We start from the raw sequence: 17,591 nt of genomic DNA on the forward strand, positions 1-17,591 counted from the left end.
ACCATCTTCACACTCGATACGTGAAGCCAAAGAAGGAAGAAACATTCTCGAGTTCTTTGCAGCCCGGCCCTGGCTCTATTAACGACAATAAATAATCAACAGTAATAATAATCATAACTGTTGCAATAATTACCATGTACGTTAGGTTCCCAAAATTGTGTGTTATGTTTTTAGACAGAAGCTCAACGAGAGTTCAGTAAGCCTAAAATCCATTGGGGCGATGGTGTTCTCATCAAATTGTCAACGTCCGGTTTGGGATCATCATTCATTTAGCTTCACGCACAAAACTCTACGGGAAAAAGCAAGAAAATTCATAATTAATCATGAATCACATAAGAAAATCAAGTTAAAAAACTAAAGTGAAGATTAAAAAATCAAACCAGCAGCTAAAAAAGCTAATGGGGCATAGAGTTTTGAAAAAACTTGTCGAGTGCTTTCGGTTTAGAACGTCTGCAGCGCGAATTGACCTCGGCCGGCCATCGTCTTTGATGCATTTGCCAGTCGCCCTATGTGACGTCAAGCTTTTTCCAACTAGTCCTTATGTGCTTTCCACTCTTTTCTTGTATACGGTTATCCTCTTCCATTCCAGGGGCGAGGGCCGAAAAAAAAAAAAACGCATGGAAAGTGCAGGGCTGCTATTGAGATCTTCGGTCGCTCGTCCGATGCTGGAACTCTACTTCGGACATTTTCTTCTTCTTCTTCTTCGGATTTGTTTTGTTTTGGTTTCTGAGAGTTGTCTGTTTTGTATTAATAATATCGTATCCACAACAGTTACATGGCTCCATCGCGGAAACATAACATGGAACATCTACGATAAAAAAGAATTCCTCAAACGAAACGGAAGAGGTGAGAAATTATGGTGTATGAATTTTGAAAATAAAAAGGAGAAAGATTTTACCATCCGGTTTGGTGTCACATTCGGGCGCTAGGTTTTTTTTCCCCCAAGATACTAACGTGAACAACACAATCGTTTACAACGATGACAGGGCACTTGTTGTTTTAATTTTCTTGTTTTTCTTCCCCCAGCAATTATTTTTGTGTTTCTGGTGAGAAGTAAATTTTAAATAACACTAGCGCACCATCTTTTTTTAAACAAGTGCATTCGTCGGGAAGTAAACAAACGCGTTCAAACAACAGAGATTAGGCCAAAGAAAGGATGAAAATGTATGAGCGCTGGACAGCAATCCGCGAAAGGAGGGAGAACCATATGTGAATACGATGTTTGACTTTTTTTTTTTTTTTTTTTTTTTTTTTTTTTTTTTCCTTTTTGTTTGTTGTTGCAAGTTTGCGATTTTTGAAATAAATTTAGGAATAAAAAAAAGGGCAAACCGATAATAAACGTAGAGCATAACTTCTTGGTCTTCATTGTTGTGACCAGCACTTTGCCAATCGAGATTGCTTTTTAGTCCATCAACGCGTCTCTGTCTTTGGACGACGCCCTTTCGGGTAGAGATTCCTTGTCCAGGTCTACATCGGGTCGCGCGCTTTCTAACTTCGAACTGTCGGTTAACCGCGTGTTCTCCACAACCTAACAGAACGCATAGGCAACAAGGGTTTTGTTAAGCCATTCAGAGCGTAATCGCCATCATTTTCTGTACCTGTCCGTCTCCATTCCAGAGGAGGGTAAACTCTCGACGACAAAGACCCAGCATGAAAACGGGAATGAGCGTGAAAGGCACTAAATACAGCAAGGCCGGTTGAGCGACAGCCATCAGGTAGAGGCCGGCAAAGGTCACCATGAGGCCCAGGCCATAGGCTGAAAAAAACCAATTTCAATCGCAATCGGATGGGATGGTTAATAAACGAGACGTGTCAACTATTTTCACGAAACAGTGGGAAAATGTGGCACGATCGAATACATCTGGAAGCTTATCAATCATGAGGATGGGCCATATAATAGTGGTTCGGGGAATGTGTGTGTATAATAGCGAGGAAGTTGTTTGTGCGTCGAGTCAGCTGTGATAGAGCTGGCCCAAAACGGCCTTGCCCTTTTAGTTATGATCTACGTGTTTTGGCTTCGGCTGCTCCTCCAGACATCGTCGTTTGCCCGTAGAGAGCGAGCAGCACAAGAAAAATAAAATCAAATAAAAATCAAATAACCTAGAAGAGACAGTGATATACACCAGACCCAACTGTTGAATCGGCGCCGTTTTTTTTTCTTCTTCTTCTTAAGTTAAAAGAAAAAAAAATGGAAGATGTTGGCTGAACGACTACGACCTCTTTCGAGATGGCCTACAAGAATCGAATGGAGTATCAATCGACAGCGTAACCCATCAGCAGGAACCAACAGAAAAAAAAATGGGTCTTGTTGTGACTCCCATAGTCGGCCCTTTAATGAGGGAAACAGACTTGTGTGCATGCAGATCGAATGTATAGCAAGTTTGTGCTACACGAAGAAAAAACAAAACAAAAAATAAAAATGAAAAGTCTGGCGAAGAGAGAGTGGAAGAAGAGGAAGAAAGAGAGAGAGAGAGAGGGGAGGACGAGAAGGAGTGCCGCTCCCTGGTTCCGTCTGTCTAGCATTGTAAGCGGCAATAGCAGCCAGTGGCCGCCATCCGACTAGTAAAAGAGAGTGGTCATCAGAAAAAGCAAAAAGTCAAAACTAGAAAAAATAAAGAAATGGAAAGAAGATTGATAGGAATGGCCGCTGTTGCTGCGAGGGGAAAACGAGCTGAAGTAGCCGTGTAAACATAAGGCAAGGGACGAAGAGACACGATGTGACCAGAAGGCCGACACACAGTCGTTCCCGACAGGAGCCAAACGCGATAAACTTGGGCTCATTTTCAACAAATTGCAGACACCACCAGTTGAAAATGCAGAGAAGAAGAGTAGAAAAAGGAAGAAACAGAGAGAGAGAGAGAGAGACATGGAGAAAGTAAGGAAGAAAGAGAAATGTTGGAGAGTAGGGAATACACGCTTTTCATCCCGATTCATAACACGAACGCGGGTGGATCGTTTTACACTGATTCCCTCAACGAACGACTCGGCCATCGCGACCAGCTACATACAAAGCAAAAGTGGATCAAGGATGATGGCTGGTTCCCCTTGTCGTTCCAAACCGCTTATTCGGTTTCAGTTGCCCGAGTCTCTCTATGCTTTGCTGCTGTTGCTGCATAGCATATGAATCAGATAAACAGACGTCGATTCATTGAAGAGCCCCCATCTGTTTTCTTCTGCTAACATTCTCAACAGCGTCTTTTCTTATGGTCACTTTTTTTTCTCCTAGCCATCTTCATCTGCATGGTAAACATTTTTTACCGAAAAAAAGAATAAATGCTTTGCACTGAATCGCGGCGGTAACAGTTGGGCCGTTTTCAAACATGAGCGACGGCGTTTCCACCCTCCTCAAAACAACACCAGCAGCGTACAGGTTCAAAAAGAAGGGACTCTTCTCTGCGTAATTATAATAAAAACGCGTACAGATGCTTCTGTCTTTCTTTCCTTCACTTTCTATTTTTTTTTTCTAGGTTATTTTCTACGTCGTTCCTTGCATTATTATTATTTTCCTTTTAAAAAAAAAAAAAAAAAAATATTTGTTCTGTTTTTTTCTTGGCTGAGACGGGCTCGAAAGTCCACATGTTACACGAGCTTAGCCTCCAGTTGCTCCAGAATCGAGAGCTTGTTTACAAACAAGACATGGCCAGCACGGCCCCTATATCGCTCGCATGACAAACTGGGGAAAAAGGCGAATCGAACCAAAAGAGAAAGATCCCGGCATCTCGAAGGGTTCATGTGTAAATAGATCCATCCGCCAGAGGCAAGAAGCACTCATCGATTATCAATATTTCTTTAAAAATTAGGTTCGTTTCGAGCGCGATCCTAGGCCGAGAATCAACGCTACTTCCGCCGTATTATTCATTAAAAATACTTACCGACCAACGTGCTGATGTAGTAGAGTTTCCGGCGGTTGGCGGTTGCCAAATCGAAACCGTGACAAAAACCAACCAGCATGCCGGGCACGAGAATATCGCCGAAGCCGAGCAGCGAGTAGCGTTGCCAGCAAACGCTCAGTGGGTCGTAACCCAAGTGCGGGACACGGATGACCATGGGCAGTTGCTCATCGCCGCCCGAAGAACTTCCGCTGTTGCCTCCCGTTCCTCCAGAGACACCCGATCCTCCGCCTGTTGCCACCTCCACCATCACGCTTTGGCCGTTCTGTTAAAGTCGTCAAGAATTTAACGGAAAAAAAAGAAGCACGATTTTAAATTCGACCCGTTTTTAATCTCACTTCCAGAGTTCCGTTTAAAACTAAACAAGGTCCATGCAAGTTATACTGGCGGATGCAGAACACGACTAGTTTTGCCCTCAACGGGTTAGTTTGGCAAGTAACTGTAGAAACGACGCGTAGGCTAGTTGCAAAAAAACTGCAGGCAAATATTACGGTACTTCCTTATGTGCGTTGCAACTTAATTCGTAACAATAATTGAACATTTACGAATCTTTTGCCAATCGTAGCTTGTTCCCGTCATCAAGTTAGCTGGTAGAATTCATACAAAGATAATGACTACGACAGCTGCTATAAAGATAAGCTTAACACAACTATCTAAAAGACTTGGCAAACGAGGAAAAAGAAAAGGGAAAACGCAAAGTAAACCACATCTGTCGCTTGTTGCGAGCTATTCTGACTATGTACATTCCACATAAGCTTATTAAAATCTAAGGAGCCCTTAATGAGTTTGAGCAGGAGATTAACGAAGAGCCATTACCTTGGTGAAAAGCGGCGTAATGAAGACGAAGAAAATATCGTAAAAGAAGAGCAGGACTAGAAGCAGAGTGCAGATTTTCAGGCTGGGCAACCGCACCTGACGGATCATATTGACGCTGTAACAAAAGGCAATTAAAGCAAACAAATGTGTGGACTGTGGCAACCCTCTTTACATACCTGAACGCAAAACCCAGAATATCCTGGAGAATCCACGAAAATTTCTCTTTACGGTAAACAACCCAACATGCTGCAAGTGCTACAGCGCCAATAAATAAAACAAGTTGGCGAGCTTCAACGTGCACTCGCACAAAGCCTATATTACAACGAGGTAATCTAGAAAAATTTTGAATGATGCGATATTTTTTCCAACTAGTTTTGTTGACATAAAATTGTTCTTACTTGACAGCGCCGACCGGGATACGACGTACAATGGGCTCAAGGCACTGGTAAACAGCTGTCGTTGACGCCAAAACGAACAGGCCGATAATGACGTAAACTGCAGTTGTGCAGGGAAAAGCACGTTAGCGTACTTTGTTATATGACGATGGCCACGTATAATAACTTACCCAAATAGCTGAAGAAAAAGTAGAGAAGTAGAAGCATGCCGCACATGCAGAGCACAAACACACCCACAAGCATGGGTGTCACAGATAAAGAAACTTCCTCTTGAAGGATGGCTTTGGCCTCTTCTGACACTTCACCTGAATTCCCTTGAGAGATCAGGCGGCTCTGCTTTTGTCTACAAACAGAAATTTATGACTAATAAGATTGACTCATATTGCTTTTCAGGTTTCCACATGAAAACACTGAATTTAAAAGGTGAAAAGATGATTAAAAATTACAGATCATGGCGAACAAGTCCACTCCAGTAGGCACCTATGCCTACTGTTAAAACTGCTAAGCTCCAAATAACAAGCAGGCTATAATCCATATGGGAGCCATCAATTGGAGAATAAATAAATATTTGAACATGGCTTCCAAGTCCCTGTTAAAGAAAAAAATTTTGCACAATAAAGCCATCCACTTGATTGGATGTTAGTTACCACAAGAATATCTTTTGAGCCTTGTCCGATAAGAGCAACAGGGATGGCAACAGGATAACTAATATTGTCTGGCAGGTGCATCACTTGGGCTGTCACAATCAGAAGTCCTTTCCCCTTGAATCGCTGCAACCAAAACTTTTAGATTAATATGTGGGTTCTAACATTTTTTTATATGGTAACTTTTACTTTTATGGTTTCCGCTTTGGTAACAATCGAACAGTTCCCATTGCTTGTTATCACAAACTTGTCTGAAATGTCATCTGAGTTGGGGGGAGTCTCGCTGCAACCATCCCATGACGACAAGTCAATGACTGGTTCGTATGTCTGTGAATCCCAGTAGCACAATTATTTTTAGATAAATAGGCAGGAATATTAAATAAAAACAACTGTATCATACCGCTTCAGCCTTTTCTGATGGATAACTTGTGATATTGGGATAGTAGATGACACAAAAACTGCCTTCGGTAGTCCCATTCTTCGCTTCAAGAACACCATAACTAAATGACAGGTAAGTTGCCTATATTGTGGAGAGGAAAACAATACATTTAAAAATTTAATTAATTTCAAGAAGTTGAGCAGGGATAAAACAAAATTGGTTATAAGGTGATATGTAGGACACGGAAGTTAACCAATAATTACGAAATCGTCTTTCTATCCAATAAGCCACTTAATGCGGCATACATTGATCCATTTCAATCAAACCTCAGTTTTTTATCTTGTCACCTGAACACAAATGACTTACCTGACAACAGGTGAGGGATAAGAAAACGAGGAAGACTACGTCGACAAATCTATTGCAGCAGGCAGCCATGTTTTGTCTGTATGTTTTGCCTGTATCTGACGTTGTTTTGAAGCAGTGGCAGCTATGGACGTATGCTGAACAGGATGGAAGGGGAGGGAAGGAAACAACTGGTACGGGCAAAAATTCACGTCCCTACTTTGAAAACTCCCTTTAGCGATGCCTTTGAGAGATCTTCAACAATTAATCCCGCCCAATGAACTCTATTCTCTCTGCTACTGCAGCTTTTTAGATGTTGATGGCCTCTTCGAATTTGAAACAAAATGAAGGCAACTAACTAGTCAGGGCGAGAACAAGACCCATCAGTCTTTTCTATTCAACTGAGGTGTAGCGGCAGAGAAAAGGCAAGAAAACGGGAATACGGTACCTGTGTAACGGTATTTTCCAGTATCCTAAGCTCAATGACTCTCCATTTTTTTTTTTGCCTAAAAGCAGCAAGTAACAATCTTACGCAGTATGGTTTTGCATCCTGCCCTTGGTTTTATCAATCCCCTCGAACGTCGAGACAAGTCAATAAATGTAATGAAAGAAGAAAAAAAAAGTTGCTTTCCGAATCAATTTCAGGTGCATATATTTTCCAGCAGACTGAAACGCGGTTTTAGCGATCCACTAGCTCCGGTCTAATACGACTTTGTTCTTGTTTTGTTTTTTGTTTTTTGTGTGTTTTTTTTGTTTTTATATTGCTTGTTGCTGTGGGGCTAACCTACCACGATAAATGTCACTGGTGTAATGAGGACACGATGTAACCGCCAGGATTCCATAGTAGTCTATTTGAACGAAGAAAATTACAAAGAGACCCATTAACAATCGACTTAAATACACAGCCAATTTATAAATACACCAGGGGCCATTTTTATTTCAATGATATTTTTTTTTATTCCCTTGTCATATTTCATTTGCATGTTCTTTTTTCTTTTTCTTTTTGCCATCGTTACATCGTCAAAGTTCCAGCAGGTTGAACCTCTAACGGGACGATGAACGATCGTATCAAACAACTGTTGGCCTTTCGGAATAAAAAGAGGAGTACTTGACACGGGGGGTGCTGGATTATTAACAAACAATCAAAAGACGTTGATGATGTACTCAAAGCCGGAGTTTTTAAACAGATCGTAGAACAAGGTAACCTGATGTTGAATGTTTTGGGCATTGGGTATTTTTGTTTCGAGCATAATTCACATATTTCCGGTACGTTTTGAAGCCATTTAAAATTACAAGATGAGGAATGCTTTCATAACAAAGACAGTACAGTAGGAATGAGCAAGTCAACAAAGTACAGGAGAATAATATACAATTTTTTAAGATCCCCTTTTCATTCTTTTTTTCTTTACAAATTATAGTATTTGGTTCGTGTTGTGATAAAAAAAAACACGTTTCATTTCCCCAATCCTCATTTAACTGTGTACCGGTCAAATCATGATATTTTCTCACGATGACAACGAACTTTTCGTTTAAGCTCTGCTGTTTTAGTTATGTATACAGTATGTATTTGACGTGTATCATTAAGCGTGCCTTCTTTTATTTCGCATTGATTTATTTTACAATTTTCTATTATCTTTCCTTCCCCCTTTTTTTTTCTCATCTATTTGCTGTGTGCCTTCAACTGGCAGGCAACTAAATGAAATAAAAGAACAAACGTCTGGCTGTGTCATCGATTTGATCGTGCCAGACAGACTATTACTATTTTCTTTGATTGCTTTCTGCGGATTGTACGCACAAGCGAGAGAACGGGAGCGCACCAGGGTCAGGAATGGTTGCGGATAGTGAGAAAATGGAAAATGGTATAGGAGAAGAAACTATTCCGCTGGCTGCGCTTGATGGGACGAAACAGAACACACGCGAGTCGTTAATGATGCACATTGTTCTCTTCTTTCATTCTCCCTCCTTTTCAGCATGTATTTTTTTTTCTTCCTTTCCTCCTACGAATAGATGAAAGATATCGCCCCTTTTTTTTTTTTTTTGTCTTGTGTTAGTTTTTTTTTTTTTTTTTTTTTGCAAATGCCTTTCAATCATTCAGACAGAGCTCTCTTTCTTTTTGCTAGCGGCTAGCGTTCCATTTGCGCCGGCGGATGATGATGAGGGCGGAGCTGTTACGTTGAAACGCTGTGCGATGCTGTGGTGGTTTGAATTCGTCCATGGAGGTCGTGGCGGTCGGGGAAGTGTTGATGAAACGTGCACCAGCGATTGGCTGATAAATTCGTCTTGCTCGTTTCTCTGCCAATTTCGGGAAGAAAAGAAAACACATTAAAAAGAACTGCTGGTCTGACGCCCATTTGGGCCAAACGAAATGACGTTGAAAACTACACAATTTGATAAGGGGGATTTCTAATGATTGCGGACATTGAAAGTGTAACGACATACCCATCGAGTTTTACCACGACCGAGCGTGGCTGAGGAACCCTGCATCATCGTAACGCCTAATTGGCGCGTGCAGAAGTGCGGAGGCAAGTCGGTCAACATAGCAGCCAGAGGCGGTCCACCTCCCGCTGTTGTCGTCGTCATCATCACGGCCGTTTGCAGACGTTCCCCGTCTGACACCGCGCCCAACAACCGTATGAAAAAAACCAAAACAAAACATTCCAACAATGAAACAATGTTTTTTTTTTCTAAGCCGGAGAAAGCAGGTTTTCGTTTCAATGGGGTTGAAACCTGGAAACAGGTCTGTTCTTTTGAAAAATCCACATAGTAACCAGTTTCACAACAATATAACATAACAGGAAAAAAACGAGGTCGGTATAGTAGGTAAAGTGAAAAAAAGTAAAAGAAAAACTAGGAATCGATTCGCGACTCGTGACTCATAGATGGCACAAGAAACTAGGAGAAACCTGCTGTCGCCCGTTCTTTTTTTTTTTTTCATTATAGAATAAATTTTGCGCTATTCAACGTGTTATTATGCACGGCTGAATACACAAGACATCAATCTCCTGCGGCTTGTAAGCTATTCCTTTTTTAAAAATCAACATTCCAAATAAAGAAACATGTCTCGGGATTGAAAAAAAAACACAAAAAAACGTGACACCTGACACTCTTTCGTCCGTGAAGACGATTGAGGGTCTCCAAAATCATAAAAGCGGGAGTCCCGCTAATAACAGTCGACATTAATTACCGTCCCTATGTGGAATGAGATCGGGATTGCGATCGTCTGAGTCGGTCAAGTTGTTAAAGAGCGGCGCTGTTGTAGCGTGCAGCTGTTCCGATTTGACCAGTAGCAAGGTCTCCGATCCTCCGCCGGACGCCCCGCCCACTACGGAGCCACGGTGTCCGCTCGAAAGGGCGCCGGACGATGCGGACATAACGACGGCTGCTGCAGAAGCCGCCCTCAATTGCGCTCGACGACATTGGAGGCGAAGAGCCACCACCAAGAGCGAAGCCAATAAGAACAGAGCGGAGATAACACCAGTGACGATGGCCACTAATGGGCTAATTTGGCTGCTGGATGATGGCTGCGGTCGTGGCGGATCCACTAAAAAACGTCAAAATAATAATATAAGAACATTTGGAATGAAAGGAAAAATTCAAAACAATTTGGTGCGTTGACCTCTATTTTCACAGAAGGTTTTTTGATGGAATTTGATTGCAAGTTTATGAGTTGGTCTAGGAATATGCGACTTACGCTCTTTATACGAAGGTTGGTTCGTGAGTTATGCATGCCGATGTTTTTTTTTTCCTTTCAAATCTGCCACTCTATTTTGACATTTGAATTATATCTTGCCAACCTAATAACGTGATGTAGAAAACTCAACGTCCTTGACTTTTACTGATCGAATTTATTCCTTCTGGTGACTCTTGTCTTTCCTGCGCTGTCCATCTCCCATAATAGCTTTTTTTCCCCCCCCATTCTTTTATCGAACGTCTTCTAAAGCCCAAGAACGTAACGTAACGTAAATTCTTCGTTCAACTTTGTTTGCTGCTTTAATGAGGGCAATGTACCTGACAGTAAACAAGATTTATTTTGAAAAATGTAGTGGGTGATTAACGTCTGCCGGAATATTAAATTGGCATGTTGTTGTCCAATTACAGACTACCATTTACATTTATGTTTAAGTAGACTGAATATAGCTTTAAAATTTTCAAAGTGCAACGTACTGTTTTCTATAATGCATATATTAGCGACCTTCAGTGATAAAGTTACGACTAGCGCTTTGGCTTTTGCATCTTTTCACACCACTTTACACACACTAGTTCCATTAGGTAACTTGCTAACCCATATTACTATATATCTTTCTACCTGTGCCAATGTTCCAATGGCTCCGCCAGATACAGTCTACGGGGATCCACCCTCACATTTTCTTTTTCTTGGTCTTGAAAGTCTAGTTCAAGTACTTGATAACATGCGATGCGTTTGTGGCGGTACGTGAGTTGGCGCAGAAAAAGTCGACAGACACGCAAAGATTGGACGGATCCGGGGCCTCACTTACAGTGCCAAACTTTGTTGATAGTTGCACATATACAAGAACCTATACAATGTTACCGAAATGCGTGTATGGGATTATAGCCAAAAACAACTAAATGCTGTTTATGTGGATCTATCTTCTCCCCCCCCCCCCCCCCTTCGTTTATATGTTTGCAATATTGCTGGTTAGATGCATAGTCCCCTAACTTGATTGTACGAAAAGGCGAATAAACAGCTATTACCTAACTGCATGAGAGTGTTTGCTATTTCACTTCGTGCTTGCCTACAAAAAACCCCAAAAAAGCGACAGGCGAAGTTTGAATTCGTGTATCGAGAATAAGACGGCCGCAGTTGGCCGTCTTTGGCAATGATGTATCGATCTGGATTGTTGTGTACGTGAATGCGGTTGTGCTTCCATGGCAAAAATGGCGACCGGCCGCAGCCCTTTTGATGGATAAAAGCTTTCGTTTATTGAAGTATCCCCTTAATATTTCATATGTATTTGGACGGAATACACAACGTGAACTGCACTTGTTAAAAGAAAATTGAAGGACAAAAAAAAAGAAAAACAAAAAAAAAAAAAAAAAAATTTGAGGGGATTTACACAGAAACCCCATGCTACTCTATGTCGGAAACATCAGTTTTCCATTGCAGACACGAGAAAAACAAAAAAACAAAAAAAAAAAAACAAGCTCGGGTAGTTCACAAGGTCAGCATTATACCCGTATACGTGGAAATATTTTAGTTTACATTAGCCATGGCATTAGCCGTCGCTTGATTTAGCTCGTACAGTTGCCAGGTAGCTTAAACGGTGATAGCCCTTTTTTTTTTAAATCCCAAAATAACTAACGGAAACACAAATTGGCTTATTGGTCCGTGTGTTTTTTTTGTGTGTGTGTACCATTTTACACGCAATCGGGAAACCCTCCCACGACACGTCCGATTCGATTTGAATGAAAACAATTGTCAAGACATGAAAATCAAATGCAAATATTGCGGAAATAGGGGGAGGAATAAATAAAAAAGCTTTCAACTCTAGTTTGCCATTGTCTTTCGCTATTCTGTAGTAGTCCGCTTTGCCTTTTAACTCGAGATTGGATAGATTAGTGTCGTCGTGTCATGGACACGTCACCTGTCGTTCTAGATCAGTTTATTCCATTTTTTTTCCGTCCCACTCCGCTTATTGCATTTTCAAAATTGAGTTCGCATTTGCCCTTGATCCTACGCTAGGGACGAATAAACTTTTCAAAACAGGAAAAGACAAATGCAACACCCCAGAAAGCCAATAGGAATAGTAGCAATGGTAAAACAAGACAGACCTTCTGATTTTCCCGAGCCGATGTTATTCCGAGTCTCGGGCAGTCGGAGCGTGACGATGCGGACGACGAGCGGCTCGCTGCGTCCCTTGGCGTTGACGGCCGTGACTTGGCCGACGTATGTCGTGTCGGCGTCCAGTCCGCGTACGACAAAGACGGGCTTCATGGAAGTCTGATTAAAAGTTTTTAACTCGGGCACGAGAGGGCGTTGCGAAGCAGTCTCTTGGGGTGTTCCAGTCGAGCCGGCCAAAGCGCCATCGATGGTGAAGATCTCCAGGAGGAAATTCTGCGGCAGTCCGCCGCTGAATCCTTCGCTGCAGGCGATCTGCAGAGACTCGGACGACTGGTGGCTGACGCTGCAGTTGGACAATGGGTCCGGTTTGTCTGTTCGCCAAACATGATCGCATACATAATGTAGAAAAATAAGAGCAAAAGAACAGTGAAAAAAGAAAATAAAAATCAATAAATCGAAAGAAACCATCCATTTACCATATAGATAGTTTCAATATTTTACATAGAAATGTACATCGCACTATAAATATATACACTACCGTAGTTTATTCGATTCAAAATCACTACATCTTCTGTTCTCTCCCTTTTTTTTTTCCATCGAAAAATCGGTTCTATTCCAGACGTAACCCGAATAAAAAAAAAAAAGGCACGACACGCTACACACAAAAGATTTAAAGCGGAACGCATTAGGAATATGAGCTGAATAAAAACTTGCTGCTAAACGAACAACTAGGTGAAGTGCACGCGTACATCCCCCCCCCCCCCCCCGTGTTCTCTTTTTTTTTTTGCGTAAGAATGGCGTTCCAATACGACGAGTTATTATTATTCAACCTCTAGACATTTCTTCTCCCCCTTTTTTTTGAATGACGTTACTTCCCCTTTTGGCGATGAATGCTTTACTGATGACAACATGGGCTCTTATGCGTGTTCCGTTCCACACACCTTATCCTATTCTCTTGTTGCTGTCTTCTTTCGTAGACCTTCGAATCCTTTTCCGTGTCGACGATGTCGTTATTAGATTGTGATTTTTTTTTTGTGTGTTGGGGGGGGGAGGTGGAGGATTTTATTTGATTCCAGCGATAGCGACAATACGTCCGTGGGCGAACTATGCGGATTCAGCCGCTGCTTTTAAAAAAATGCGCGGTAGTTTTCCGTTTTTCTTCTTTTAATTTTCTTTTTCTTTTTTTTTTTTTTTACCTAGAGACGTAGAGCTAAATCTACTTAACCAAACATACATTCAAAAGGGGCGTACATACAACGAAAATAGGCCTACAAAGATGTAGTCGTGCGGGAGCTTGTATACGAACGAACGAGATGAAACCATCCTTTTCCCCGAGTGTCTGTTCCTCAGGCCCTCTTGCGCACGATTTTGTCCAATCGTTAAAAGTTTTGATTTCGTTTACCATTGACTGATTTTCCCGGCTTATTCACCAGAGCCGAAACCCATTTCTCCGCCCCCACCCCTTTAAAAAAAAAAATGGAAAGGTCCGCATGGAACAGCGAACGAAAAAGTTGAAATATTATGTCATACCCGGGACTATCGTGAAAGAAGGTAATTACCACCAACCCACTCGATTACACCTTTTTAATGGCAGCCATCAAAATCGCTGCCCATTTCATTGACGTTGATGGCCCATTTTATATATTTACTCGCAATTTTTCTTCACGTTGTGTTCGGAGTTGTGTGTGTGGCCTGTAAGCCTTTTTTTCCCATTGATTTTATTGTTTTGTTTGTTTGTTTTTTTATTTCTTTTCTGTTTTATTTTTGCCCACTTTTACGCACTCTTTCCCTTTCTCCTGTATTTGGCGTGCCAACTAATAGTTCTCCAGACTACCGAAGTGTACAACCCGAAAAGGGAATATATATTGGGGAGGAATATTCTAGCTCGACTGCAATCGAATCACGACCATTTGCTTCTCTCATTTTCCTTGTCGTTTTTTTATCGTCTCGCAGTTCCGCATTTCACTTTGTTGATTTCTTTTTCTATCCACTTTTTTTTCCTTTTTACTTCCTCCTCTCCCACCATCTTATCCGGTTGAAGAGTGGCAGAAAATAGCAGAGGTCTATCTCTCCCTTTCTTTTTTTTTTTTTAATATAGCAACTAGGAGCTATATAATTCAATGTACACTCTCACTCACTTAGTTTTGAAAATGTTTCCCCGCGAATTTTATTGATTGCGATTTGTCTTGTTTCTTTTTTCTGTGTTCCCTTCGAAAGCTTTACGTTGAGAAGGGAGTTTTCACTGTAACGCCTACATCCTCAACGCAACGTAGCGACGTACACTCTACTTCGCCATTGTATATACGCGAATATTAATATATGCGATACGAGCATAATAAAAGAATGGGAAATGTCGAAGCTCCAATCCCGGCAGCTAAGTCTCCGACCGTGCTTTGATATCCATTCTTATAGCTTTGCTACTCTTTTCTCAGTAATATTGTAAAATATAAGAAAAAAGACCTTTCATTTCCAACACAATAAGCGGCACCTTTTTTACCCCAGTGAACTTCACTATTTCTTTTTCTTTTAAGTATTTAAACCAACAAACGCATTACAGAGAGAAAAAAGAGGACCTGAATTGGGAAACGGCAAGCTATTTTGAAAGTTACCATGGCAATGTCTAGCCGAAAATGGCGAAGAAATGTCAATTAAACGTAGTACGCACACCCGTGACAAAAAATCATTAGCGGAAGAACAGCCGATGGTGACATATTTTCTTTATGTCTTTGCCCTTTTTTTCCTTATTATTTGTTGTGTGCCTATCGCAATACATGCCGGATGCCTTGCACAAACCTAAGTCTATAGAAACAAAAGAAAGGCAAACAACATAAACAAAAAAAAAAAGGAGCGGAAAAGCTTGGTTGTTCTTCGTGAATCCGATCCGGCGATACAAACAGAGGAGTGAGAGAACACAATATCAGGGAGTGGCGGTGTTCTATGTAGAATTCAAATTTTTTTTTTTTTAAAGAGGCAACAGTGATGAGTTTGCAAAAAGCCACACGCTGACGTTCTCCTTTTTTTTTTTTTTGAAGTATCGATACCACATAGCCTCTAGCTAAGCATTGTATCTATCAATATAAAAACCCTTCCTCACAAGGCGATGCGTATAGGCCGAAGACATGCGGCAGGCACAACAACGAGCCGATGAAAGACGATGCTTTCTTTTTCCTCCCTTTTTTTTTTTTGAAGTGTCAAATGTAAGGACATGATAGCGGCAAGGGTGTAGTGCCTGTGTGATGATGCAGTTGTGCACACATCAGCATCAGCACACATCGATCTGTGTACACCAATATCAAACAAAAACTGGTATAGCAACGACGAAAAAATAAAAAAGGAAACGATTTCGCAAAAGAGTGCTAGTTCCGCACATACGCGCAAGTGTTTGTATTCGGATACCCAATACACATGACTGTGACAGAGGACGATTACAAAAGCGCTTGTACGTAACCAGCAACTCCACCCCCCCCCCCTTTTTTTTTTTTTTTTTGTCCATTCCCTTTGTGCCTCGCACATATTGTGCCGCCCAACCCAGAGTTTCCTCCGGAAATGCCCGTTTTTGCAACGACACTTTCATTTGAAAGGCGATTCGTGGTGGTCAATTGAGACTGAGTGGGCCAAAGACTGTCGTATCCCTTTTTTCATCGTTTTTTTTATGTGTGTACATGTATATGTACTAGACATTGAACGCTTATCAATCACTTGTCATCAGTATGGAACACTGAGCTAATATGACTGCTGTGTGTCCATAACCCGGAGGGACTCAGTCCATCATATATCATGCATTCAAGTGGTCCCAACTTTCACGTCATAGTGAAACCCTCCACCCACCGATATTAATAATTCCTTTGCCCTGCATTGTAAATGGCGATCGGATTTTAGAGGTTCACTGCCTCCCCCCCCCCCCCTCCCACTCACGGCAGTACGAGTGACCGATTTTTTTCAGTTCGATCCTTATATGCCCAGTATGACTTGCGGCTACGAATATTCGGTTGGACAAGTGGTGTGGACAAGTGGTGTGGACATGTGCCGGACATCCAAGCACGAGTCGAGTAGCTGCTTCTATTGACAGCACCCGAAATGTTTACAATCATATGCATTTCTGTCGATGCATTGAATATATCTGCCAGACCGTTTGATCGTTCAGCAGTTCCAACTGATAGCATGCAAAAGCAATGTTTGAGTGGAAGTCCTGTCAAACGACTGAACCGTTGAGTGGGCGATTAGTTGTTAACGGTTCCATCACATCGATGGCTGTTATCGACGGGTATGAATATTGTATGATGCAACACGAAAAAAAAAACGCAGAGAAAAACGTTGATTCGATAGAAGAGCCATCGGTAGCCCCCAACTCAAAATTCAAAAGCATCCTGACATGTTCTTTAAATTGTGCTCTTCATCGTTCAAGCTAATAATAGGCAAATGGATCAATTTTACGTACGAGTCAAAGGTCTCTTCAATGTCTGTCATGCGATTCGGGACGCTGGCTACCCAGCCGTGATTTCAAAACTAGTTATGTCACTCCCGGTCGTTCTACAAGGATATCCGATTCTTAACTGTCTAATCACTAGACGGCACGTGACAGGAGAAAAAAGGATACGTCAACGTCAAAAGTTTTAAGGGCACGAAATTATGCGACGAGTCGTTGTTAACAGAGCCGCTTTGCACATACTTAGCCAATTTGAACGCGAAATAAAAAAAAAAAAGAATCTCAAGTAGCTGCGTTAAACTGTTGAACAATGGCCTTTAAAATAACAGTAAAACAAAAAAATAAAAACGGAAAAAAAAAAGAAAAGAAATACTTAAAGAGGATGAAATAATTCAGTCTGTTCTTAAAAAGTTATTCTATTGTCGTAAACGTTGGAACGAAAGAGCAGGACGATCTCATTACGACGACCCAGTTTTACTGAGTACTACTTATCATTTTGTTTTTGTTTTTTCTTCCTATAAGCTTGCCATTATAATGACCAACGAAGAAAAGAAAGTTGGAAGGACATTTTCTACGCGGCTTCCATGCCTATGCAAAACACACGAAAACAAACAATAAAAGGCCAAGTCAACGACAAAAGCCCGAGGACGCATTCAAATCGTATCAGCCGTACTTGTAAACGGTGGCCTTAAGTGAATAAGTGGGACTACAACTGCCGGACTCGATGGCTTCTGTTGTTAACAAAATGTTTCTCAATTCCATGTTTCTTCCCTCCTCCCTTAAACGTTTACGTCATAATTCCAAAAGTTTACGAAAAAGACAATGAAAAGAGACAAACTAAACGGATCATTTTAGATGCAGACAGGCGAGAGGGGCCGTCCACAATAGCCAGTTGTATG

The 17,591-nt window shown here is 41.5% G+C and overlaps 2 protein-coding genes across 3 annotated transcripts in view; both read right to left on the minus strand.

Annotated features, from left to right (window-relative positions):
- Positions 1-1,140: 1,140 nt before the first annotated feature.
- On the minus strand, positions 1,141-6,759 carry LOC130696848 (signal peptide peptidase-like 2B). Its single transcript, XM_057519974.2, has 12 exons — positions 6,491-6,759; positions 6,146-6,265; positions 5,935-6,072; positions 5,749-5,871; positions 5,548-5,690; positions 5,272-5,444; positions 5,105-5,201; positions 4,883-5,038; positions 4,707-4,821; positions 3,873-4,155; positions 1,599-1,756; positions 1,141-1,528 (listed from the first exon to the last, which is right to left on the minus strand). The coding sequence occupies exons 1-12, from the start codon at positions 6,557-6,559 to the stop codon at positions 1,403-1,405; spliced, it is 1,701 nt and encodes a 566-aa protein (XP_057375957.1). The 5' UTR covers positions 6,560-6,759; the 3' UTR covers positions 1,141-1,402.
- A 538-nt stretch (positions 6,760-7,297) lies between these two features.
- Positions 7,298-17,591, minus strand: part of LOC130696846 (neural cell adhesion molecule 1-like) — a 44,067-nt gene continuing 33,773 nt past the window's right edge. For both annotated transcript variants that reach the window (XM_059495338.1, XM_057519972.2), the window contains exons 11-14: positions 12,257-12,637; positions 9,651-10,007; positions 8,906-9,075; positions 7,298-8,758 (exon numbers count right to left, since the gene is read on the minus strand). In XM_059495338.1, the coding sequence (XP_059351321.1) occupies positions 8,558-8,758; positions 8,906-9,075; positions 9,651-10,007; positions 12,257-12,637 (1,109 nt within the window). In that variant the 3' untranslated portion in view covers positions 7,298-8,557. The remainder of the gene's footprint in view (positions 8,759-8,905; positions 9,076-9,650; positions 10,008-12,256; positions 12,638-17,591) is intronic.

This window comes from Daphnia carinata, chromosome 5 (genome assembly GCF_022539665.2).
Source record: "Daphnia carinata strain CSIRO-1 chromosome 5, CSIRO_AGI_Dcar_HiC_V3, whole genome shotgun sequence".
Classification (NCBI taxonomy): Eukaryota; Metazoa; Arthropoda; class Branchiopoda; order Diplostraca; family Daphniidae; genus Daphnia; species Daphnia carinata.

Coding starts and splice junctions, on each gene's coding strand:
- LOC130696848 (XM_057519974.2), bottom strand. CDS start 6,559: ATGGCTGCCTGCTGCAATAGATTTGTCGACGTAGTCTTCCTCGTTTTC. Junction 6,266..6,490: donor TATCCCTCACCTGTTGTCAG/GTAAGTCATTTG, acceptor TCCACAATATAG/GCAACTTACCTGTCATTTAG. Junction 1,757..3,872: donor CTACATCAGCACGTTGGTCG/GTAAGTATTTTT, acceptor GGTTTTTTTCAG/CCTATGGCCTGGGCCTCATG.